This window comes from Emys orbicularis, chromosome 21, assembly GCF_028017835.1.
Source record: "Emys orbicularis isolate rEmyOrb1 chromosome 21, rEmyOrb1.hap1, whole genome shotgun sequence".
Taxonomy (NCBI): domain Eukaryota; kingdom Metazoa; phylum Chordata; order Testudines; family Emydidae; genus Emys; species Emys orbicularis.
In genome coordinates this window covers 2,845,336-2,871,100 of record NC_088703.1, presented here as the reverse complement: position 1 = coordinate 2,871,100, position 25,765 = coordinate 2,845,336, and the positions used below count along the sequence as shown (strand labels likewise).

The following is a 25,765-nucleotide window of genomic DNA, read 5'->3' as shown; positions in this document are numbered from 1 at the left end:
GGGGGATCTCTGGGGTGTGGCTCAGATTGAGGTACACAAGAGGGCTCTGAGGATGGGTCACATGGGGGAGTCAGGGACAGGGAGAGCACTGTGGGTCTCTGGGTGGGGGGCTTTCCCTGGGGGAGCTGTTCTGGCCTGGGGAGGGCTGGGGGATACAGGAGGGGTCTCTGGGAGAGGGGGCTGTCGGGGGAGTCTCCCCCTGCCCTGAGGCAGTGTCCTTGGGTGGAGGGGGGTGGGGTTGCTGGGGATGTAGGGCTGCTGTGGGGGGTCTCTCTTGGGGGTGGAGGGATGGCTTCTCCTGGTCCTTTAGCACCCCTCCCTGCCCCCCGTCCCCATGGCAACCAGCTGGCTCCCGCCTTAGCGACCAGTCTCCAGGGGTGGGGCCGGCTCGGGCGAGGGGCAGATTCTTTGTTCTGATTGGCCCTCCCGCCTCGTCGTGGGGGCCCGCTGCGATTGGTCGGCTCGCGCGGGAAAGGCAGGAGAGGGGCGGGGCGAGCGTGTCACATGACCGGCAGACATGGCGGCGCCCATGGCGCTGGGGCGGGCGCTGCGGCGGGTCCGGGCGTGGCGGGCGCTGCCGGGGCCGGGGCTGCCCGGCGCGGGGAGGCGGCGGAGCAGCGAGGGGGCGGCGGGGCGGAGCCGGCTGTACGAGCACGTGCGGGAAGGGAACAGCGCGCGGCCCCGCCTGGACATGGCGGCGCTCAGCGCCCGGCCCGAGCAGGCGGAGCGGGAGCTGGAGACCCGCAAGGGGCCGCTGGGGCCCCGGGATCTGCGCGAGATCGTGAGTCAGGGGAGGGGCTTGTGGGCAGGGGAGGGGCCTAACTGAAAGGGGGTGGGGCTTGTGGGCAGGGGCGGGGCTTAGCTGGAAAGGGGTGTGGCTTGTGGGCAATGACCCAGCGGAAATGGGTGGGACTTGTGGACATGGGAGGGGCCTAGTGTAAGGGGACTGTTGCCCCCTTACTAACATTCAGTGGGGGTGTTTTGATTGGCTTGCTCCCAGTACTAAAAGGGGAAGGGTCGATGGCAAATCAGGAGCCTGAGACTGACAGTCCCCAGGAACAATGGGGAGAGGCCAATGCTCCAGATCAGCCTGATTGACAGGGCGGGCAGGCTAATCAGAGGGTCAGGAGGCGAGGGAGGTCCCGTCCTCCGTGTGTGAGCTGGAATTGCCTGGGTCAGACTGAGTGGGGCCGAGCTAAGGAGAAAGCAGGGGCCCAAGCTGAGCTGGAGAGCAGAACCGTGCCAGATCCAGAGGGGCCAGAGGCGCAGCCACAGAACCAGAGACAAAGCCCAGGGAGAGCAGATCCTGAGCTGGGAGCAGAGCTGCAGCCCCAAAGCCAGAGCACAGCCAGGAGAGAGCAGGGGCCTGAGCTAAGTTGCTGGGAGCAGAGCTGCAGCCCCAAAGCCAGAGCACAGCCAGGAGAGAGCAGGGGCCTGAGCTAAGTTGCTGGGAGCAGAGCTGCAGCCCCAAAGCAGAGTTACCGAAGCAGCCTGCAGAGCAGACCTGCCCTGGGGGCAGAGCTGCAGCAACCAGAGCCAGAGGGGCCAGAGAAGCAGCCCAGGGAGCTGGAGGCAGAGCAGCAGCAGCAGCCGTGCTGAGGCAGAGTGGAGCTGGAGCTGGGGCTGGAGCAGTCCGGAGCTGGGTGCGGTGAGCAGCTGGGGAGAGTGAGGGGGACCCTGGCAGTGGACCCAGCGCAGGGAGATACCTCAGCCAAGAGGCCTTGCAGGCCAGACTTGGAGGGGGATCGTAACCCTGACAGGGCGGGGGCGACGCTGGGAAGAAGGGTCCTGCCACCTAGAGCCTGAGAGCGTGTGGCCACCGCCAGAGCAAGTGTCCAACCCACAGCGTCCCTGCAGCACAGCCAGGGCCTGAGAAGGAGGCTCGGGACCTACAAGGAACAGACTGTGAACTGCCCTGACGTTCCAGAGACACTGCTTGTGATATTCCCTGCCTCAGAGCAGGGTGATGTGTTTCCTTTAACCTTTTCCATTTTTCCTTATTCTTTTTTAAAAGTAATTGTTAATTAAATAACTTGTATTTGCTTTAAATTGTATAAGATGATCAGTGGGTCAGGGAGGTGCCCAGTGCAAAGAGAGTACCCCGGAGTGGGGACACCCTAGCCCCTGTCCTAGGTGACCACAGCAGGGTTGGGGGTCAAGCCCCCCAGGAATCCTGGGCCCAGCCTTGTCGGGGTTTACGAGGACTCTGCCAGACAGGAGAGTGGAAGGGGAGTCCTCAAGGGCAGGGAGGCCTCTGGGTAAAGGAAGTGGGAGCGAGGACTCGGATCCTTTCGCTAGCCCACTTCACCGGGGTAGTGCAGAAGCCAGGAAAGTTCCCCACAATAGCGGGACCATTCCCCCGCTTACACTAGCGGTAAGGGGGTGGGGCTTAGGGGAGGGGGCAGGGGAAATGAACCGCTTGGCAAAGGGGATATGGGTGGTTGAGGCAGGTGCTAGAGGGAGGAGGGTCTTGTGGAGAGGGGATAGGATAGGGCTGATGAGAAGGATTTATAGAGTGGGCGGGGCCTATAGTGAGGCTTGTGGGGAGGGGCTTATGGGGGAGCATGGATGGGGGCTATAAAAGGAGTGGGAGGTTTATGGGGATGGGATGGGCTGAAGGGGAGGGGCTTATAGGTAAGCATCGTGGGGACTATAGAGGAGTGGGCGGGGCCTATTGGGAGGGGTTTATGGGGATAGGGGAGTCTACAGTGGATGGGTTTATGGGATATGAAGTGGGGCTTAGAGAACTGGGGAGGGGCCTTTGGGGAAGGGGTAACAGAGAATGGGGTGTGTGGGGCTGCTGAAGTGGAGGGTACTGACTTCCTTCCTGTGTGCTGCCGTTGTCCCTGGCCCCTGCTGGGTGTGATGGCTCCATCTTTCAGATCAGCTACCAGCTAATAGGGAGAAGATGGATCCAGCTTCCTGAAGTAAAAGCAACAGGGTGATCCTGACCTGATTCTGGGCTCTGTCACTGCTGTTCACAGGACTCTGAACAGCAGCCCTGAAACTGACTAGGGCCTTGTAAATTTCCCGGTTGCAATTTCTGCTGCTTGGATAAAGTTCTGAGCAGAAGCAGCAATGCTGCAGCTGCCTCTGTGTGGTGAAGGAGACAGATCAGGGCAAGGGGAAGCTGGAAGAGGAGGTGGATTTGGGCAGGAAGGGTGTAAGGTTAGGAGGTTAAGTTGAAGAGTTGGATTCGGGAGGGGGAAGGTGTTGCTTTAAATATGGGAAAGGAAGATAGAGAGGGTTTGGGAGAGCGAGACGGGAAAATGATCTGCAGAATGGAAAATACCTGCCGCTTTGTAGCGTTCGGGGGAGCGACTGTTAGAGAAACCCCCGCTATGAGCACTCATGCTGCTGTTTTCCATCCCCACCAGCTCTCCACATGGAAGAGGCTGGTGAATGTGCAGGAAGAGATTGGAAAACTTGAAACTGAGAAAGAGGAAGTCTCCGTTCAAGTGAAACACCTCGTGGTGAGTCTCCACAGCAGCACCCGTCCTATTCCCCAAAATAAAAATACCCCCCATCCCATGGCTGTCACAGTGCAGAACTTATCCGAGAGGCATCCCTGGAAATTGCACAGACACCTTATTCACTGTATCCTGGCTTCATGTGCCTCAGCTGCCATCTCCTCGGCCGTGAATGACTTTAGGCCCTTTTGAAAAGGTGCCTGTGTGTATAGAATCATAGAAATGTAGAACTGGAAGGGACCTCCGTAGGTCATCTAGTCCAGTCCCCTCTACTGTAGCCAGAGGGGATGACATAGTGAACCAAACATCAGCTTTGAAACCCCTGGACTCTCTGGATCTAGAGCCTGGATCCAGCAGTTGATGCAAACCTTTATCCTTCCCATTAATTCAAATTCTCCGTAGTTTATGTTATGTGGATTGTTCAGATGAGATCAGAAACTGAACACTAAAACCCCCATGTGGCACATTTCTTAAGCATGGGGGGGTCAGATCTTCTTCCCCCTCCCGTCACTAATCCTGGCTGCTGATCGCTCTAGAGACAACGGCTTCATTTTAGTGCTGGGTGAACTGTATCCATTAGAGAGTCCGTCAAGTGCCTTTTACCAGAAAGCAAAGGACTGTAATTGGGCCCAACTCCTGTTGGCAAAACTCCCATTGACTTCAGTGGGTGCATCTTTCAGTCTGTCACTGTATGACCACGTGGGTTGCCATGGTAGCTCAAAATATGACTTTGGACTTTGATGATTTTTAAGTGGTTTTTTTTTTTTTTTTTTAATCCAGTTGCTGCTTGTGGGTTTTTCTGTTTAACTCTATGGGCCATTTGTGCATGTTTTGTCTGAGTTTTTTTTCCTTCCGCCTCACCCCCTGCCAAGCATGATTGACGAACCCTGCCCCCCGCTGCTCTCTAACCCCGTCCCTATGGGTTTTGTCCTGCTTTAAGATCCATTTCACGCTTGTGGGTCTTTGAAAAATCCAGCAGCTGTCTAACTTTGGGCTTGATTCTCCCCTCACGCTGGTGCAAAACCGGAGCGACCCCAGGGAAGTGGGTGGAGTTACACTGGTGATAAGTTAGCAGGGAATCGGGAGCATAGTGTGTAGATTTACTCCCGGGCCCTGGGGTGAGATTTTCTGCTAGGCCCCAGACAGCCCCCTTCTCCCCTATGTTTCCAAACAGCCCCAGTGTGCAATACAATATTTCCATACAATGCTCACTTTCATACAATCCAGGCACCCCTGGTTTTGTTTTCTTTAGGCCACACACCCTTCAGCAAGGAAATAACTCTTACTACCTACTGTTTTTCTTTTTTCCCTCCCAGGAGACCCAGGACAAGAGCACGTTGCAGGCGGTAAGAGCCAGATTTTGCTAATGTAACAATCTGTGGAAGCGGAAGGAAGCGTTAAGTGCACGCTTGACCTCTGCAGATGGGCGCTAGAGGGTCACACACTTCATTCCTTAAGTAGACTGAGCTGTAAACCCAAGGAGAGCAGAATATTAAGCTGTTGCCTGTGATGCATAAGCAGCAGCAGGGGGCGCCAGAGAGATGTCCACCACCTGCTGCAGCAAACGGCCACACTGAGTCTGACTTTGCTCTCACTTAAAGCACTGAAATCCTGTTTTCCGAATCCCCCCAAATCAATTGGGCTCAGTGTCTTGATGCCTAAAATATTCCCTGAAAATTTGAAATTGATCAGACTGTAGCAACCCAAATATGCTTTGATAATCCGTTCAGAAGCCCAAAGGCCACATCTTATTAGTCCAGAAACTGACTTGGGTTTTTAAACTATGACATTAAGCATGCACAGATCATTGGATTTCTTGCTAGCTACCTGAATAGGTATGTATTAGTGGAGCTGTGTGACAGAAAACTGCAGGTGATCAGCTGTGTTAAAAGGCTTCATTTTTAGGACTCCGCAGGGCCTGTTTGATCTGTGGCCGCTGGTTTTGGCCCCTCCCTGCTTTTAGCATGAATGTGCCGTTAGCAGAAGGCCTCGTACCTTACAAGCCCTGGCAGGAGCATATGGAGAGCTCCTTAGAAATCCTCCTTCACTCGGAAGGATGGAGGTTGGGGCAACAGGATGAAGCGTGGCCAGGTGGCTTTGAGAGGAAGTCAGGGCATGGGGGTTAGGGCACTGGACTTCCTGTGTGACCCCGAGCCTCATTCTCCAGCTGTAAAATGAAGATAATACATCTTTTATATTTACCCCACCTTTGTTTGTCTTTAGATTTTAAGCCCTCTGGTGCATGAACTGTATCTTCTTTTCTGTCCTAATACAATGAGGCTCTGGTCTTCATTGTGACCTCTAGGCTTTACTGCAATTCAAATCACTGATGTTCAGGGCTTTAAAGAAAAGAGGGGATATCCGGTGGTTAGAGCGTGTGATGGGTGTCCCGTGGAATGGTTCCGTTCCCAGCTCTGGGAGGGGGCGCATGGATTAGTTGTTGGAACATGGGACTGGCTGGCCTGATGTCCGAGTTCTGTTCCCAGGTCTGCCGCTGTGTGACGCTGGGCGGGTCGCCTTTCTGTGCCCAGTTTCTAAATTTCCAAAGGAGGTGGCTGCTGCTTTGAGGTTTGTGGTTGAAAGAGGCAGTGGAAATGAATGCTGTAATACAGTACCGGGTACAAGCTGTTGGGAAGATCCTGTAATACTCAGGCGCATATGGGCAATGAACCACAAAGAGTGCGCTAAAACTCAGCCATTGGATATATATCAGGCTCCTTTTTAATCTTTGATCTGTCGGAGACTCACTCCTCCTCCCTATATGCTCATCTGCTCCCCCAAACAGCTTCCCGATTACCAGGCGCTACGGAACCGAGGACGGGAAATACGTCACGAGCTGAATTCCCTGTACCAAGAGGAGCTGGAGCTGGATGAAAAGTACTATCTGAAGGCTCTGAAACTGCCGAACTGGACCCACCCTGATGTGGTAAGTGGGGCTGCTGGGTCATGGGACAGAGGGTTGCTGTACTGGTACACAATAGTCACTCAAGACACTGCGAGGCTTAAAATGAGAGTTGGGAGGAAACTCTATGAGTACAGAAGAGATCTCGGTAAAGCTAGGAGCCTGTAATGGATGTGGATTCAGTCACCCGGGCTTTAGATGTCTATATGGAACTTTCACCTTATTTCAGTCAAGTCTGTCCCTGAGCTTTGACTTAAGCAGCTGCTCGTGTACAAGGGAGGGGGCAGAGAAGAGACACGAAAGGGATCCAAGGGCGGGAAGAAACGGCAGACAGGAAGAGACTTAAGGAGCTCAATCTGGTCAGTGTCCCAAAGAGAAGCTGGAGAGGTAACTTGATCACCGTGTAGAAATACCTTCCCGGGGAGAAAAGACCAGGTGTGAGAAGATTCTATAATCGAGCGGAGAAAGGCAGAACTGGACCAACGGCTGGAGGTTAAAGCCGGACCAAGTCCAGTTAGAAAGAAGGCACCGGTAAACAGTGCGGGTGATTAACTGTTGGTATCAGCTCTCCAGCTCTTGATCGCTTCAAATCTCAACTGGATGCCTTTCAGGAAGACGCGTTAGCCAGCCACAAGTGCTTGGACTCCGTACAGGGATGGCTGGGTGAAAATCTCCACCCTGTGCTCTACAGGAGGTCAGACTAAATCAGGGGTGGCCAACCTGGGGCTCCGGAGCCACATGCGGCTCTTCAGAGGTTAATATGCGGCTCCTCATATAGGCACCGACTCAGGGGCTGGAGCTACAGGCGCCAACATTCCAGTGGGCCAGGGGGTGCTCCCTGCTCAACCCCTGGCTCTGCCAGAGGCCATGCCCGCACTCCACCCCTTCCCGCCCCCTCCCCTGAGCCTGCCATGCCCTCACTCCTCCCCCTCCCCCTCAGAGCCTCCTGCACACCACAAAACCGCTGATCGGGAGGGAGGGGGAGGCCGGTGGGTGGGAGGCGCGGGGAGAGGGGGGAGCTGATGTGGGGGATGCTGATGTATTACTGTGGCTCTTTGGCAATGTACATTGTAAAATTTTGGCTCCTTCTCAGGCTCAGGTTGGCCACCCCTGGACTAGATGATCTAATGTTCCCTTGTTCTGGCCTTAAAATCTTCTCTATCTATCCATCCATCCTACATATGCCCACTAAGGGGAGTGTTGCACCTTGCATAGCACACAGCCGTTCTTACAATATCATGGCCTGACTTTTTTGCTAACGGTGTGGAGTATCTGCAGCTCTAACCGCTAGACCCTGCTCCCCTCCCATTAGCTATATTGATTTGTGCCCGGCTCCCCACCTTTAACCAATGGCCTCTCCTCCACAGACACAGGAGAAGCGGATCAGGGAGTCTGGGTGCGGTTACTGCCAGGAGGGGAAGACAGGGTGGATCTCTCCAGAATTGCCCTCCTCTGTACGCTCCCCCTGAAGCTCTGATACTGGCCGCTGTCGGAGACAAGATACTGGGCTAGCTGGACCCTCGGTCTGACCCAGTATGGCTGTTCTTATGGTCTTAGGGTTGCCTATTGCGGAAAGGGTGTCTTGGCTCTGATAATACAGGTATAACTGACCCAAAGGAGTGTGCCCACACTTCCTTGCTAATCCGGCTAGAGCTACTTCCCTTGCAGATCGTAAATAGGCGCGCTGCATTCTGGGTAAGTATTCCAGCATGCAGTGTTCCACTGCTGCGCACTCTGCATTGCGGGTTTTTTCTCACGCTGCCGTTGGAATTGTGGGACTTTGGGTCGAATGCGCAAACTCCCACAATTCCCTTTCCGGTACCCTGGAATTCAGTTAGCCTCCAGGTGGTGCCGTGTCCCGAGGCCGGGTCAGAGAGAGAGAGATCCATGTAATTATGGGGCTCATCCGCTTTGGTTTTGGAGTGCGTTCCCCATGCCTCTCTTGAACCTTTGTGGTGGTCCCATGTGACCTTTGACCTTTCCTTCCTCCAGCCCATCGGAGACGAGAGCCAAGCGAGGGTGGTGGAGGTCGTGGGAGAGAAACCAGGTAGGAAGCAGATTCTCAGAGGGGGGTTTCGGACCCCGTATATGAGGGGGGGTCACACAGGCCGGCTGCAAAGCCCATCTACAGCTGGCATTCCTGATCCCATCTTCCCCCAGCTGGGGGGAATCTGGCCCCTGGTTAGCCTTGGTTGTGACCTGCCTTCTCCAAATCTGCCTTGGAGATGGGAACATCTGCTGGGGAGAAGGGGAAAGACCGGCTTTGTCCCCATGAGCCCCGGGGAACTCTGGGAGCAGCAGCTTACAGGCAGAGAGAGCCTGGGTTCTGTAGGTCTTCGGCAGCAGTGTGTGTGTTTCCGGGGTGGGAAGACACCAAATATTAAGATGTAGGATGAGAGCAGCCATGCATCATCCCTGTGAGGGGAGAATGCTGATAGTCGGAGTGTATGGTCATTCGTGCATTAGCTGTCTGGGTGTCAGGACTCCTGGGTTCCATCCCAGGCTCTGGAAGGAGAGTGGGGTCTAGTGGTTAGAGCAGAACAGGGCTGGGAGACAAGACTCCTGGGTTCTGTCCCCAGCTATGGGAGGGGAGTGGGATTTAAAGGGTTAGAGCAGAGGACGATTGGGTTTCAGGACTCCTGGGTCCTGTCCTGCAATTGAGAAACAAAACAACTTTGACCGTGTCTTCCCAGCTCTGTCACTGACCCCCTTTGTGACCTTGAGCAAGTCACTTCCCTGCTCTGTGCCTCAGTTTCCCCAGCTGCAACAGGGGCTAACACTTGCCCAATCTCCTGGGTGGTTTGCCCGACTGCAAAGTGCTTTTTGCTCTCTGGATCCTGCGCAGTAGATGCACCCGCCGAGTACTGTGTCCATTGATTTCAGGGAGGGGAAGAGTCCCCTACAGCTGTGACGTGTCTCCTGGGACCCCGTTGTGACTTTAACACTTTGTTTCCCCTCCCCTTCATTTTAGCTTTTGATTTCAAAGTGAGGGGGCACCTGGAAATTGGGGAAGACCTGGATATCATCAGACAAAGGTAAGATGAGGGGGCAGGTGGGGGGGAAAGGTTTGTTGTTAGGGCTACGTTACACTGAACTTTGGGTTGAAATCTGAGACCAAGGCCTGCGTGATACGTAGGCTTTGGCCGCCCGGCTCTGAGCCCTCCACGTTAAATGGTACGGAGTTCCCTTAAATTAGGCAGAGAGCAAAGCCAGGAAAATAATTTTGATGCATCTTCCCTCCTTTCTCTTCTCTCTCCCCCCCCCCACCCCCCAAAAGGAGGGACATTTGGAGACAAATTAAACGCCTCCCCCCCAAAGTGATCCAAGTTTGTGGTTCTCAGCCTGCTGTGTGCAAAAGCCACCGTTGCTGCTGGTCCCATGTGCTGAAAGGCTGCATGGAGACTCCATGCCCTGAATATCACTTTGGTAGTGCGACCGCTGCTGGAATCCCATGTCCAGTACTGCGGCCCACAATTCAAGAGAGATGTGGGTAAATGGGGTCAGAGAAGAGCCGCGGGACTGATGAAAGGGTTAGAAAACCTGCCTTAGACTCAAAGAGCCCAATCGCGGTTTTATCTTAACGAAGAGAAGGTTAAGGAGAGACTTGATCCCAGTCTCTAAGTGCGTATGTGGAGAGCAGAAACGTGACAAGAGAGAGGGCTCTTCGGTCTCGCAGACAAAGCTCTGACAAGCTCCATTGGTTGGAAGCTGAAGCTGGACAAATAGACTGAAATAAGGTGCAAAGCTTCAGGGCCGCTCTAACCCATGTTCCACCCCCATGGGCCGCGGGGGGCAGAGAATAACCACAGCATGGTACGCTCTGGCCACGTCCCTGATCTGCCCCCTATGCTGGGGGCCGGGTTTTTGAAACCCGGGCGATGGAGGCCAGAGGCTCTGAATAGCTCCGGCAGGGAACAAGCTCCGGTCTCCTGCAGGGTGAAGTAACAAGGAAGGCGTTATGGCCTAAGGACTGAGGCACGGGAATCCGAACACCTGGGTTCTATTCCTGTCTCTGCCACTGACATGCTGAGTAACCTTGGGCAAGTCACGTGCCCGCTCCGTGCCTCAGTTTCCCCTCCCAACCCTGACCTCAGCCTGTGAGCTCCTTGGGGCGGGGACTGCCTCTGCAGGGCACTGGTTTCAGTGGGGCTCCTAGAACACATCTAATCAGGGGGAGCTGAGGATTGTTTGGCCGGGGGCTTGACTTCCAGTGGCGCTGAGCCGTTGACCTCAAAGTTGTGGGTGCTGAGCACATAAGAACATAAGAAAGGCCGTACTGGGTCAGACCAAAGGTCCATCTAGCCCAGTATCTGTCTACCGACAGTGGCCAATGCCAGGTGCCCCAGAGGGAGTGAACCTAACAGGCAATGATCAAGTGATCTCTCTCCTGCCATCCATCTCCATCCTCTGACGAACAGAGGCTAGGGACACCATTCTTACCCATCCTGGCTAATAGCCATTTATGGACTGTGAAAATCAGGCCCTGGGGATGCTGTCTACCGGGGCAGTCCTGGGGGAGAAGAGAGCAGAACCTTAGTCCAGGCAGGATGGCAGATTGGGGCTTGTTTGAGTCAAAGGGCTTCTCTCTTTAAAACAGCCAAGACAAGGTGGCCCCCAGAAGCCGCCGATCACTCGTAAATGTCGCCCGCCCGTCCGCCATCAGGCAAATCTGCCTTGCATCTTTTGCGCTCTGTGCGGGGAGAGCCGTAAACTCTCTCTGGCAGGGCGGCAGATGGTTGCTGGGGGAGCAACTGCCTGCTGTCTAGGTAGAACGTCGCAGACCTGGGGAGGCAGGAAAAGAAACCGCCATCGTCAACGACCCACGTCCTCAACCAGCTACAAAGGGATGGAGCGCCACGGAGTTCACTGGAGCTCTGGTAGCTTAAACCAGCTGCGGATCTGGCACTTTAATGCCCAAGTGCCACGCGCTGGGCCATGTGTGTTACATGGCTCGTGTCCGTAGGGGATGCGCGTCTGTTAAGAGCCAGATCGAGAGGCCTGGCTCGTAGCAGCTTGTGATTTCAGCTCTCCAGGTGCCTGGTTCAGTCCCCCTGGGATGTCTCCCAAAATGGCAGCTGTCAGACACTGATTCTTGGGAACCTACCTCTGGCCTGTTTGGAGTTAACAGCGTGATCTGCTCTGGCTAGACTGGAGCACACAGCTACCAGCTGACATGGGGAGACGGGTCCCATTGGACATGTTCATGGAAGAGCCTAGGTCTGAATTACAAAGAGGAAGTGGGGTCTAGTGATTAGAGCAAACGGGGCCTGAGTCAGGACTCCTGGGTTCTGTACCTGGCTCTGGGTGGGGAGTGGGGTCTAGTGGTTAGAACCAGGGGGATGGGGTTAGGATTCCTGGGTTCTGTTCCCAGCTCTGGGAGAGGAGTGGGGTCTAGTGGTTAGAGTGGGCAGGGCTGGGAGTCGGGATTCCCAGGTTCTGTTTCTGGCTCTGACACTGCCTTGCCGTGTGAGTTGGCGGCAAGTCCCTTCACCCCCTCCTCCCCCCCCCCCTCAGTTCCCTCCTCTCTGTGAAATAGCAAAGATCTCGAGCTTCACCACCCTGAATCAGCCCCTCTAAAAACCCCACCCTTGAGAGGCTGGGATGTCTTATTCTCTCCACTTCCCAGGTGGGGAAACTGAGGCACAGAGCGAGGCAGTGACTTGACTGAGCTGCCTGAGGGATTCAGAGGTTGGACTGAGAATAGAACCCAGGAGTCCTGATGCGCCCCCAAACCCCCGCTCTAATCACATCAAAGGAGGGACCTGCCTGGTCCTCAGGGCACCCTCCGATAGGCGTGTTGTTCTTGTAGCCAGGGCATCAGGCGGCACTAAAGTGATCAGCCACCTGCTGTTTCCGGATGCCTCAGGGGCCGTGAGTTGCAGATCAGCTGTCGTTCTCTCAGTGCCCATTAGCTGATTGCTGACGCCCCGGCCCCCTGCAGAATGGAGGGGCCATAAATGTTGTATGGGCTGCCCTTTATCCTCCCTGTTGTTCGGCTGTGGGCCTCAGGCACTTTCCGACATCAGGCGCGCCTCCCCTGACTCCCCCACTGCCCTCGGGTGAGGGCAATGGCCCGTCATGGAAAAAGGCTCCTCTCTCTCCGCGTCTGCCCGGGCGTCACGGGGCTGGCGCGTGTGTCCTGGCTTCGTGAGTCGATTAAACGGGACAATAGCTCTTTCTGTCTCCATTCCTTCGCCCACCACCCTTGGATCGGCACAAATTCCCCTCCAGAAGGGACCACCATGATCGTCTGGGCTGACCCCCTGTATAGCCCAGGCCAGAGAACAGCCCCAAAGCAGAACTTTTAGCAAAACACCCACTCTTGATTTAAACATTGTCCGTGATGGAGAATTCCCCATGACGCTTGGTCAATTGCTCCAGTGGTTAATTCCCCTCACCTGTAAAATGTACGCCTTGTTTCCTAGCTGAATGTGTCCAGCTTCAGCTTCCAGCGATGACATCATGTTAGGCCTGTCTCTGCTGGACTGAAGAGCCCGTTATTAAATAGTTGTTCCCCACGGAGGTACTTATAACCTGGGGCCAAGCTGCCCCTTAAACGTCTCTTGGTTGAGCTGTGTAGATTGAGTCTCTCGCTATAAGGCAGGTTTTCCAAGCCTTTAATCGTTCTCTGAGCCTTCTCCAGTTGCTCAACGTCCTGGAATGGTGACTGACAATCTGAAGCTCCCCACGACCCGCCCTGTGAGGTAGGGCGGTGCTGTTATACAGCTGGGGAAACTGAGGTCTGGAGAGACTAGGTGACTTGGCCGTGATCGCACAGGGAGCCAGCGGCAGAGCTGGGCTCTGGGTTAGGGCTGTGCCCGCTGCGCCATGCTTCCGGGACCATGTTGCCCAGTGGAAGTGGCTTGAAATGGTCTCTCTTCCTGTCTCTCCCCATACAGGCGCCTCTCTCATATCTCAGGCCACCGCTCCTATTATCTCCGAGGGGCCGGAGCCATGCTCCAGCATGCCCTCGTCCAGTTCACTGTCAGCAAGCTGGTGAAACAGGTACTTCCGGCCGTGCGGCGTGGGGGCAGCACGGTCTAGTGGTTGGAGCAGATTGCGAGGCGTCTGGGCTCTCTCCCCAGCTTTGGGAGCGGAGTGGGGACTGGTAGTTGGAATGGGTAGGGGCTGGGAGTCAGGACTCCAGGGTTCTGTTCCCAGCTCTGGAAGGGGAGTGGAGTCTAGGGCTTAGAACAGGGCAGGTTGGGAGGTTGGGCTCCATTTCTGGGCTTGGGGAGGGTGGGAGTGGAATCTAGTGGTTAGAGCAGAGATCCAGGACTCCTGGGTTCTGCTCCCAGCCGTGGAAGGGGAGGGTGGGGCCGGGAGCTGGGACTGCTGGGTTCTATTTCCAGGCTTGGGAGGGGAGTGGGGTCCAGTGGTTAGAGCAGCCGGGGGGCGGAGGGGAGAGGAGTCGTCGTCAAGTCGTCTGTTCCAGACTGTGCCGCTGACCAGTCCGTGTTTGAGGGGGTGTCAAGGATTGGGTTCATTAATAGGATTTTGAGGCTTTCCCCTCTGAGTTGCTGCTCCGTGCCCCGCCAGCGTCCTCGGATAGACCCTGTGTCCCGCATTTGGTCGGTCTCAGGCCAGCTCCTGCTGTCGGCAACGCCAAACCGCCCCCAGAATTCAACCCCCTGGTCGGCAGCCTCCGCAGAGGCTGAATGGGGTCACGGCACCCAATCTCCCCAGGGTCCCTGCAGGGCATGCTGGGGCAGTCGCCCTGGATCCGCTGCTGAGCGCTGGCCTGTAGGATCTTCTCCTTTCTCTCTCCCCGCCTAGGGCTTCATTCCAATGGCTGTTCCCGACCTGCTGCGAGGAGCTGTGTTTGTAAGTGCCCTGAGGACGGAGCCCCGGCCCCTCCCTGCCCAGGAACACGGATGTCTCTGATTCCCCCCCTTCTCTGCTGGCCTTGGCAGTAGGGTCTCCCAGAGGCCGGCTGACTCGGCGCCGTGTTCCCAGCGCTGGTCCCCACCTCCCCTATCCCTGTGTTCCTGTTACAGCTCGATCCTGCCTGCCCCCAGCTCTGGGATCCCAGTGACGCTGGCTCCCGGCCCCTGTCTCTGCGTTCCCAGCAGTGCCAATTCCCGGGTGCCTATTCGCCCCCAGCTCTGCCGGCTCCCAGGTCCCTCTCTGCCCCCAGCTCCCAGGCACCCACCCCGTCCCCCGGCTCTCCGTTGAGAGTGGCAGCTGACCCAACTTCGCCCAAGCCCTGTATTCCCAGGGTCATACATTGCTCCTCCCGTGTTACTGGTGCTCCCCGGGGGTCTGCCCACCCTGCTCCAGGCCCCTTGCAGTCTCCCTTGCCCTCCATTTCTCCCACTCGTAGCAGGGCCGTGGGTCCATCGGCCGTGCAGAGTGGCCGGCCACCTCTCGGAACCTGGAATTTGGGAGGACAGGCGTGATTCTGGATAAGCCGGTAGGGTGGCCACCCAGGACTGGAGGTGCAGGGCTGGGGTGCTCTGCCAGAGAGCTGGACACCACGGAAATAACCAGGGCTCTGCAACCTCTGCCCTCCAGGAAGGCTGTGGCATGCAGCCCAACGCCGTCCCGTCCCCCGTGTACAACATCGACCCGTCCCGCTTCGAGGACCTGTGCCTGGCTGGCACCTCCGAGGTCGGCATCGCAGGTGAGGCAGGAACCGGCGGGCCGTGTCCTTCCTCCGCTTCCTGGTGCAACACTAAAACGCGCTGTGCCCCAGAGGTGGCCGCATTTCAGCGGCACTAGTGGGGATGGGGTGGAAGGGTCAATGTGAGATGAGGTCGGTCTCATCCCTGAGCCCCAAGGGGAGCCAGGCCCCTGGGCTGATGTCTGATCGTTTACGGTTCCTGCATTCGCTGCACCTCCGACCCCACACCGGCGGCGGGGCATATTACCCCTTTAAGGGACCGGCTGGAGCTGGCAGCCGGGATGCAATCCCGGTGCGCCCTGCCCCGCGCTGGGGCTGTGTGTAAACAGGAAAAGGAAACTGAGCAAAAGAGAGAAGGGCCCAGACCTAGGCCTGGGAAAACTTATTTTTCAGTTGTAAGTTTGGCGGCTCTGAGGCCAGGCCCTTAGAAACTGGATTAAACAGCTTCTTTCCCGAGCTCCTCGAACGCTCCGGGAGCTAGGAACTCTGCCGGCACCTGCCTCTCCGCTTAGATCTCAGGCCTCCAGCCGGCACCTTTGTGGGGGCAGGATCCCACCATCCTCTTCCTCCTGGCGGGAGGCTTTGAGTTCGTCTGCCCTGGAGCTGGGAGCTGTCGTTCCCAGCTCTGACGGAGCCAGCGGGCTAAGAATAGCGGTGTGGCCCCTCCCCTCCAAGACCCCAGGCACGTCCTCAGACTATCCCCGACTCCGCTCCGGCCGCACTTTTTCGCACGCTCACGCGACCGGAGCGAGGGCGGGTATGTCTCCAACAGAGCGCTCAGACACCGAGCGGCCGTGCCCACGCTGCGTGGCTTTCTTCCAGGCGTCTCCGAGCTTCCCCGGGTTCTCAGCACTCGGGTGCAGCCGGGGGAATAGCGGGCGGGCGCTGCCAGTCCACCCGGCCGTGCCAATGCTGCCTTCAGTCGTCTCGAGGCCGGGTCGGTCACACAGTGGCCAGCGGACGAACGCCGTCCCATTTCTATGCCTGGTTCCTCCAGCGTGCCGTAGGCTTGTGTCTTCCGCCAATCCGGGGGGGTTTCTCCAGTCGTCGGTGAACGGCCTGGGTATTACGGCGTCGGGTACCTCTGCCCATGCTGGGAATTGGACCCAAGCTCCGGCGGAGCCTTAACTCTCCAGCTGCCACAGTTCCACCAGCAGCTCAGCCCCCGCCGGTCTGTTCTCTCGGCCTGGCGGCAGGGTTAGCCGGTGGCCAGTCGCGGCCTGTTTATTCAGAACAAAAGTGCTCCGGGGAGAACAGATCTGGGGGGGAAAACCCCAAACCAGGAACTGCCAACGCTCACCCGTCTTCCAGCTGGCAGGTCTCAAAGACCTCTGGGCACCCAGCGGGGCCTGTCTCTGGGCTGGAGCAGAGTGACCCTCTGCCCTAGGTCAGGGCGGGCACTTAGTGCTGTTCCGAGCGCATCGTGTGCCAGGGCCTCGAGCCAGGCTGAGCAGCCTGTGCTGTCCCCATGGTGGTGGTGGGGGGAGTTCATTGTTTCAATGGGGGGGGAGTTACATTAATCCTCCCCCCCCAAAACTCCCCCTGCAGGGAACATGTTTTAGCTCCGTTGCGCCAGCAGGACGGTCGCTAGCCAGCCCAGGAAGCAATCTCTAACGCTGGTAGAGGGGGCTCTGTCTCTTCCCTGCTTTCTCCAGCCGTCCAGCAGCGCAGGGGCCTTGGTCTTGTTGCTGCTGGACCCAGGAGAAGGGCTTAGCATGGAGGGGGCCACCCCATCGGCCTCTTCTGTGCCCCTCACTGAAATCCTCCCCCCTTTTCCAGGCTACTTCATGGATCATGCCGTGAATTTGGAGGACATGCCAGTCAGGTAATAACCTTCCCCCTTGCTCCACTTGGTTTGTTTTTCACAATCGGCTTCTTCCTTCCTGATCTGTCTCTCTGCTCCCCTCCCGGCCCCGCCCCTCCATGCAATCCCACCGCACTCAGCGCAAGAGCCTTCTCCCCCGCATTGCTCGCCGCCCCGGGCACACGCCCCGTATTTCACCCATCCTGGCGGCTCTCTGGCTCATCCGGAATCGCGCCCGCCCGCCCTTCCTCCCTCGGCCCACTTGGTTTCTCTGTCCCTCCAGTGTCGTTTATTCCCTGCCAGGGGTTTGGGGACGGTGTGCACAGTAAATTCTTGTTGTATTTCGCAAGGGGGGGGGGGGGGATAGAACCCAGGAATCCTGACTCCCACAGCACCTCTTTCCCCCCCCCCCCCCCCCCCCCCGCTCCCAACCTCCTTCACTCCCCAGCCTGCCCCGAGCCCTCTCCTGTGGAGTCCTGGGGTTCTGTTCCTGGCTCGGAGTCGAACAGGGCAAAGTCTGAACTTCGGTGCCTTGGTTTCCCCACTCTGTCCAGTGGGGTTAATGATGCTCACTCCCATGGCAGCTGTGGGGTTTCTTTCCCCCACCCACCCCCGGAGAGGGCTGGAGCAGTGGGTTTAATTTCATGGCCTGGCCTGTCCCTTTCCCCTTTCCCAGAACCGTGTGTTCCAGCACGTGCTACAGAACAGAGACAGACACCGGCAAGGAGCCCTGGGGCTTGTACAGAGTCCATCAGTTCACCAAGGTAGGGGGGCCGTTCGTTCCCTTGGGGAAAGCAGGAACTGGGGGGAGAGGGGGAATGGGAGATTAGAACCCAGGAGTCCTGGCGCCCAGCCCCCCTGCTCTAACCACTAGACCCCACTCCCCTCCCAGAGCTGGGGAGAGAACCCAGGAGTCCCGGCTCCCCGCCCCCCTGCTCTAACCACTAGACCCCTCTCCAAGAGCCACGGCCACCTTCCCTTTGCTGATTTGGGGGGAGAAGGTGAGCAGAGAGGTGCTTAGTTTCCATATTGGATCCCGCTCTGGGCTGCTCCAGCTACTGGCCGAGGGGGCTTATCTGTGTCGGCACCTGGGACCTGGACTGAGACCCTCTGTCCTACCCTAGCCTCTGACCCGCTGAGGGAACGGACCGCCAGCACCTCCTCCCCGGGGCTGGATCAGAACCGACACCCTCTGGGCCCACCACTCCCCACCAGCCTGGCATCTTCAGGTCAGGAGGGTCCCGTCGCAGGGCATTTACAGCAGAGTGGCATTCCGAGATCCCAGCCCCGGGGGACAGGGTGGATGCAGGTCGAGGGGAGGCGGCCTGGGACCCCCTCCCCAATAAAAGGTCCGTGGGACAGCGCGAGGAGCGGCACCCAGTACCAGGCGGGGTGGAAGCGGCTCCTCCCGCCTGACGCGCCAGTTTCCCTCCCCCCCCAGGTGGAGATGTTCGGGGTGACGGCGGCGGAGAGCGGGGAGGAGAGCGCCGCCCTGCTGGAGGACTTCCTCGCCCTGCAGAAGGAGATCTTCTCCGAGCTAGGGCTGCACTACAGGTGAGCAGGGGAGGGGAGGCTGGGAGTTCTGCAGGCCCCTGTCAAAAGGGGAGTATGGGACAGGGGTGAGGGGCACCCCCACAAGGGTTACCCTGCCGCCCTCCTTGGCGGCTCAGGGCCGCTTCCCCGCTGGGCTGGGAAGTCGGCACCAGCGCCCTGCTCCGGACCAGGTGCCCCGAGTGCTGGGATCAGTCCATACCTCCCACCGCCTGCCTGACTGGTCTCTCTGCGGCAGGGTCCTGGATATGCCCACCCAGGAGCTCGGGCTGCCCGCCTACCGGAAATACGACATCGAAGCCTGGATGCCCGGCAGGGACAAGTATGGTGAGGTGAGAGCCGCCACCTGGAGCGGTGGGCGTGGGGGGGAATCCAGGCGCCAAGCGAGCAGCTTGTCCAGGGGATCTGGGGTGAAGGGGGCAGCCCTGGCTGATATCTCCTGCTGCCCCATGTGCCTTGGCTCCCTTAGGTTAGGATCTCAACCACAACGGCTGTCCACCCTCATGCTTCAGGGTGTGGGGGTGAATAGCCGTGTGAGGGGTCAGGAAGGAGATATAAAATCACACACACCCCTAATGCAAATACACTGGGGGGGTGGGTCCATTTGTGATGATTGGGGGGGGAGTGGGGGGGAGGCACCAGACCCACTGGTCTATCTTGGGAAGGTAGGGAAAAGGCCAGGGGTAGGGGAGGGGACTGGTCTGGATGTGGGGACACCCAAACTCCTTTGGCAGGTCACGTGACTGCTTTTGTGTGTCACATGACTGCCGTCCCCCAAGCCGCCTCCCGCCACATGGCCCCTCCTTGCTTCCCCAGATCTCCAGCACCTCCAACTGCACTGACTACCAGGGCCGGCGCCTGAACATTATGTACTGCGACCGGAGAGGGCAGCTCCGCTACGCGCATACGGTGAGCGCCCGGGGCGGCGGGGAAATGGGGAACACTCACACCCCCCAAAGGAAAACCCTAGGGGAGAAGGAGTGAGGGGTGTTTCAAGCGATTTCACGGGAGCGTCAGATCTAGCAGGGCTTGGGTGGGAGACCTACCAGAGCCTGGGTGCTGCACCTCAGCCCTGGGCGAGGGGTCCCTGTATAAACAACCCCCATTCCCCACCCCAGAGGTGGCTGCATCTCCGCGCCGGGCGAGGGATCCTTGTATAAATGGCCCCTGTGCCCCGCCCCAGAGGCAGCTGCATATCAGTGCCAGGCGGTGGATCCTTGTATGAACAGCCTCCGCCCCAGAGGGGGCTGCATCTCAGTACCAGGCCAGGGGTCCCTTTGTCTGTCAGGTTGGATCATGCAGGGGGAAAGTTGCATGTTAATAAATCCACCTGCCTTGGGGGCGAGCAAACGGGGTTGATTCTCATGGCTACAGGTCCCTGAGCTGCTGAGGAGGCCAGCAGAGGCGGGTCACTGGCTGGTGACTAGCTGTGGGGAGGGTGGGACTAACCCGCCCCCCCCCATCCTGTCATTCGTTCCCTTCTTCTCCCCAGGTCAACGGCACGGCCTGCGCCGTCCCGCGGGTGCTGATTGCTCTGCTGGAGTCCAACCAGCTCCAGGTGCGCTCCCGTCCCGCCGGGGGGGACATCCGTACCCCATGTGCCTTGCGTTCAGCTCCTGGGCTTGGCACCTCCTGGCCTGGGGGACAGCTGTCCCCACTGACGAGCAGCAGGGTGGAGGGGGCTGGGCCACATGGCCCGGGGAGAAAGGGCAGCGTTGTGGCAGCCTCAGTTTCTCTGCCCCAGCCGGGAGTAGAGAAGAGGGGAGGTTCCCCACTGAAACGGAGCCAGGCTGGGTTTGAATGTAGCAGGCACTTTCCCGGTTCCCATTTCAGGCCAGACAGAGCCGACCTCCTGCATCGCACGGGCCGTTAAGCAGCGCCCGGAGATCACTGGACTGCGCTCGCAGCATGGGGCAAGCCAGAGCGTTTGTCCCCGAGAGCCAGGGGCCCCCAGTGCCCCTGCACTTGCAGGGAATGGATGAGGGGAGATCTCCCCAGATGATCCCGCGCTACGGAGGAAAGTGGGGTGTGGGGGGAAAATCCCCATGTCCCTGCTAAGCTGGGGGAAAATTCCTCCCTGCCCCCTTCTCTCCATCAGCTGGGGAGCAACGCAGAAAATCAGGGGTGGCCCAGCAGTGTGGGCCCCAGAGTAGATTTCCCCCCTTCCTCCCCCACCCTAGATACAATTTTTTTGGGGGCGCAGGGAGCATCCTTCTGCCCAGGCGGACGGAGGCCCGGAGCCGGGTGGTGGGGTGGGCTCCAGATGGGAGCTAACGGGTAATATCTTCAGTCACCGCTGTTGTTTAGCCGTGGGGGGTGGATTCCCCCCCACTCGGTGCTGCATATTAACCGCCCCCAGCCCCGTTCCTCCCCCCAGGATGGCAGCGTCCGAGTCCCCACGATCCTGCAGCCGTTCCTGGGCATGGAAACCATCGTCAAACCCGGCTACGCCCCCTTGAAATACATCGGGCCCAACCAGCCCAAGCGCCGCTGAGCCGCCTACCGGGAGCGGCCGTAACGGGGACCAGCCGTCGGGGAGCCCAGCCGGACGCAGACGAGACACGCGAGCGCACCCCGGCAGCATTCAGAGGGGCCTTTCCTGGTTTGTTTTCCGGCTCTGAGCCGCACCCGGGTTATTCTCGGTGGCTTGTGGGAGCTCCGCGGTGCAGCTGAGACTGGAGCAGAGCCCTTTTCCCCCCTGGGTGGCGCCCAGACTCGGTAGCCCATGGGACCCGTCCCTTCTCCTGCCCCCTCGAGTTGGTCTGCGGCACGTGGATGGGGCCGATGTGGATGGGGTCTGAGGTGCTTCAGAAACCCCAAGATCCTTCCGGCACTAGATTGTGCTGCCTGGAACCAGACCCCAGCACTGGCAAGAGGCAGGGAGCTGTTTTCTACCCAGGACTCCTGGGTTCCTCCATCAGTAACCCCTGGCGAGGGGGAGGAGAGATCTGGCCTACAGGCCTTTTGGGGGCTTGCTGGGGCCACGGCTAGATTCATTCCCCCCTTAACAATTCCCTCTCCGTGTCCTGCTCTGCGACCTCCCTGCCGGTACCAGCCATGACCGGCGGAGCTGATGGCTGACGAGATCGAGAGCTTTTCCCCCCGCGGGCCACCGGTTCTCATCCGACTCGGGCCGGCGCTGGCTGCGGCGTGTTCCCATCGGCCAGCCCTTTGGAGAAACGAGTTTGCCGGGTCTCAGCCCAGATCCCTGGTGGAGCCGCGTCGCACAGAGCTGGATCGGCACCGATTCTCGCCGGCAGCCTCAGCAGAGAGGCAGAACGGGCCATGGAGACTGGTCTCCCCTGTTGGCCATAGCCAGGGTCTCCCGGGGGCTGTGGCAGCCAAGCAGGGGGGCAGTGTGTGGAGTGGGGAGGTTCGCCCTTGCAGCTGCCCATGCTGTGGGGAAGGAGAGGGGGATCCAGGCTCCCTGATCGGTTGCTGGACTGACTGCAGGGGGGGCAGGATCCCAGCCAAGGAGCTCAGAGCGGGAGAGAGATACCTGAGTGGGGCAGGTGCCAGGGTGGGTCATGGGGTGACTAGAGCCGCCAATCAAAGGAATGAGATTGTGCCACCCATTAAATCTGCAATTGAAAAAGGTTTTTCTATTCTCAAGGGTCACTGCTTAAAACACAAGCTGGTTAGGGAAGGGAGCTGGGGGAGGGGGGGTCCAGTGGGTTACAGCATGGGGGGTTGGAAGTCAGGAGTCCTGGGTTCTCTCCCAGCTCCGCCACTGACTCATGATCTTGGAACAAAATCACTTTGTTTCCCACTGTATGGAACGGGGGTCACCCCTCCCCTCCTGGCTTTGTGGATCTTCGGCCTAGCCTTCCCCGGCCAGGCGGGAGGGACAATTGGTCTGGAAGGGCCTGACCCAGCATCTCCTGACCTCCGTTTGCTTTGGCTCAGCCCTGTCGGGTGTCATGTGCTTGGGAAAACTCTCCTGCCTCAGGGAATTCCCTTTGCCCCCGCGCCTTGAGATCTCCAGTCCCGCTGCGTTGGAGGGGGAGGCGCCAATCGACTGTGGCAAATTGATCATAATTGTTCCTGTGGTCCAGAGTCACCAGGGAACGCCCCCCGCTTCTCTGTACTCCAGCCGTTATTCCACGGTGGAGAGTGACTCCTGCAGGACAGGGGGCTTAGAGGGGTGCAGGGTACTGGAACAGCTCCCCTGGGCAGTGGTTTCCCTGCCTTCGGGGCAGGATCTGACCCTTCGTGATTGTACAGAACTGCTGTCCGCCACTGAGAGGCAGCTGCCTCTGAGGTGGGGGTGCGACAGCTGCTTATAGATGGACTGTTTACCCAGCACTGAGATGCAGCCACCTCTGGGGTGGAAAGATGGCCACTGTTTATACAGGGATCGCTCCCCCTGGGCTGAGATGCAGCTGCTTCTGGTGTGGAACGCAGCAGCTGAGCAATGCCGACTGCTCAAAGAACAACAGACCCCGGTGCGACTGGATGGGCGGTAGCCACGTTGGGATCCCAGAGACGTGGTAGGACAAATCTGTTTTGTCCATCACCTCTGCCCTTGCCGGCCAGTTTCAGAGAGAGACGAGTAGTCCAGGTGCATGTGAAAACCTAACAGCTGCTTAGAAATTTGCCCTGCTGCCCGGTTTGATTCAACTCCTGCGTCCTCCCCGGGGCGGCTTTGCTCCCGTGAAGGGAACAGGTTGCAACCCTTTATGCCTGGCTTAGCCTGACAATTGCTCTGCCACAAAGAGGCCAGCGGTGTCTACGAAGGCGAGCGTACAACAGCTGCTAATTGCCAGTTCCCGGCTGCGCTGAACAATAGCGAGAGGGAACGGCCCTGTCCCCGTCTACATTTATTATCCCTCGCGAGGCGCTCGGGCCGGGAGCCAAATTCTTCAAACTCGGCTGCCAAAGCCGGGCCTGGAACTGGGTCGCGATGCCCCAGAGCGCTGAGTCTGAGGGGAGAGCGCCCCCTAGAACGGCAGCGGGGCCAGCCCTGGCTGCAAGGGGAGAGCGCCCCCTACTGCCCCCCACAGCACAGCGCCCCCTAGCATGGAGGTCAGCACTAAAGCGGGGTTTTTTTTTTTTTTCCTTTGCAAAGAGTCAAGTTACCCCCAAAAAGAGCATTTTTCAGGGCACCAAAACGGTTCGTAAATTTGGGTTGAATTCGGCAAATAGTTTTGGCTGAAAAACTGGCCATTTAAAAAAAGGCTAATTAGCTAAATTTCTAAATGAAACAAGTAAAAGAAATGGGAGGTGGGGTTGGTTTGAATACAGCGTTCGATCCAACGCACAAACAGTCATTTTTATTTTATTTTATTTTTTGCATTTCGGTGAGAAACCAAAAAAACTTCATTTTTGGCTCAAACCCACCTGATTTTTGGGGGGGGGGAGCGGGCCCCAAAATGACCAATCATTTGCTCAGCTCTAATCAGCACTGATTGTGGGGGGAAAGCGCCCACTACTGAACCTCCCGCTGGACTGCACTGGGGCCAGTGGTGACTGCGAGGGGAGAGCGCCCCCTAGAGCCCCACTGGGGCCAGCGGTGACAGCGAGGGGAGAGCGCCCCCTAGAGCCCCACTGGGGCCAGCGGTGACTGCGAGGGGAGAGCGCCCCCTAGTGCCCCACTGGGGCCAGCGGTGACTGCGAGGGGAGAGTGCCCCCTAGTGCCTCACTGGGGTCAGCGGTGACTGCCTGTGGCTCACCCTTCTGCATCTCCCGCAGCACTTCCCACGGTGGTGGACATCATCGCGGGCCTCAATTTCTCCCACCAATTCAATTAGAAGTGGCGCTAATCAGGCCCTGGATGAAAGCAGTTGCATAGCGTTGCTGTGAGTTATTCAGTAGCTGCCCCCCAGAGCCAGCTGCACCTGGGTGAACGCTCGCCATAGGACAACTGCCACGTTTCCACCCAGAGGTGGCTGCATTGTAATGCTGGGGGAATTATCCTTATCCAGGCAGCCTTAGAACCTATGATGCTGATTGTAATGTACTTTATTACGGAGTCACTCCGGATCGATGGCCAGGACCATTGCGTGGTTCCGGCCCGCGTCCCGGCATCCGCCTGACTCCTTTGCTCGCCATAGCTAAGCCCTGGCGCCATTCCACCCCCCTGGGTGCCGGAGAGCACCGGGAGCAGGCAGCTAGCTGAGAATCACCCTTAACTGACTTCAGACTGAAACTGACCTGGAGCTGTAAATCCATGAGGCCCGGAGCAGCGGCTGCTGTGAATCAGGGCAACGGAGTGACACCGCTTTACACCGGCTGCAGATCTGGCCCCATTGGCTGCAACGGAGTGACGCCGATTCACGCCGGGGGGGATCTGGCCCCAGCTTCGGAATCAAAAATAAGAGGGTTGTTATAGGAACGACATTAAAAAAAGATGAGCTGGAGTCAAGTGTTCGAAGGGAAGCGCGTCATTAATGGGGGTTGATTTAAAGGGCCAGCAGCGCGATCAAAATGATAAATTAATTTAATTAAAGTGAACGATGCATTTTTCAAGCCCCAGGTGTCGTTGGCTGGGCTGGCTCATATTTCCCGAGAGGAGCCAAGCAGGGAAGTGTCTTATATTTGTCATCGCTTATGCTTGTGTGAGTTTCACCCAAGCCGGGGAAGCGCCTTCCCCCGGAGCTGCTGGGGAAGCAGGGGCTACTCTGACTGGCGTGACTATCATGGCACTTTGCTTAGTTAATGAAGTCTCGCACCCGCTTCTGTCCACACACAAATCAGTCTGACTCCAGTCAGCAACACTCAGGACCCAGCTCCTGGGACCCTTCTAGACCCCGAGTCCTGTTGCGACTCGGGTCCAGGCCCTGTTATTTTGCAGTGTGGATGCAGCTCAAGCCGCAGACCCGGGTCAGACGGGCTGCGTGGCGCAGGGCGGGCCCGGATCCAGCAGTTGTAAAGCCGGGTTTACAATGGAGGGTGGACGGTCGAGCGCTGGCTTGGAAACTGTCCACAAGATCGGGTCCGACACCCATACCCCTGGGGGTGCCCAGAGGTCTTCCAGGGAGTACATCAACTCATCTATCAGAGGGGTAGCCGTGTTAGTCTGGATCTGTAGAAAGCGACAGAGTCCTGTGGCACCTTCTAGACTAACAGACGTATTGGAGCATAAGCTTTCGTGGGTGAATACCCACTTCGTCAGATGCATGTAGTGGAAATCGACTCCTCTAGAGATTTGCCTGGCTTTACTACAGGCTACATAAACAGCTCTAGCGAAGTCAGTACAAACTAAGATTTCATACAGTGACTTGTTTATACGGCTCTATATACTAGACACTAAAATGTCAGAACACGATTTATATTCCAGTTGATTTCTTTTAGAATGAGATGGTGAACATGAGACCGGAAGCCCCTTGTCAGTAACAGTGTGGCTGGGACATCTTTGTATTTTTCTGTCGGATTTGGCAAACAAGTCGTTTTTCAGTGCAAGACAAATCAGCGTC

At 57.8% G+C, this 25,765-nt stretch overlaps 1 protein-coding gene across 1 annotated transcript; it reads left to right on the top strand.

Annotated features, from left to right (window-relative positions):
• The first annotated feature begins 517 nt into the window (after positions 1-517).
• On the top strand, positions 518-20,844 carry SARS2 (seryl-tRNA synthetase 2, mitochondrial). The gene is made up of 16 exons (XM_065420783.1): positions 518-781; positions 3,378-3,473; positions 4,787-4,816; positions 6,256-6,396; positions 8,365-8,419; positions 9,344-9,407; positions 13,272-13,377; positions 14,149-14,196; positions 14,887-14,995; positions 16,775-16,820; positions 17,476-17,563; positions 18,241-18,353; positions 18,589-18,682; positions 19,167-19,259; positions 19,843-19,908; positions 20,728-20,844. The coding sequence occupies exons 1-16, from the start codon at positions 518-520 to the stop codon at positions 20,842-20,844; spliced, it is 1,530 nt and encodes a 509-aa protein (XP_065276855.1).
• Positions 20,845-25,765: the final 4,921 nt, after the last annotated feature.

What these genes read in the sequence shown, in the direction of transcription:
- SARS2 (XM_065420783.1), top strand. Translation starts at nt 518, where the DNA reads ATGGCGGCGCCCATGGCGCTGGGGCGGGCGCTGCGGCGGGTCCGGGCG. An exon ending in ACAAGAGCACGTTGCAGGCG is followed by an intron (nt 4,817 to 6,255) that starts GTAAGAGCCAGA and finishes TCCCCCAAACAG; the next exon opens with CTTCCCGATTACCAGGCGCT. An exon ending in TGGAGTCCAACCAGCTCCAG is followed by an intron (nt 19,909 to 20,727) that starts GTGCGCTCCCGT and finishes TCCTCCCCCCAG; the next exon opens with GATGGCAGCGTCCGAGTCCC.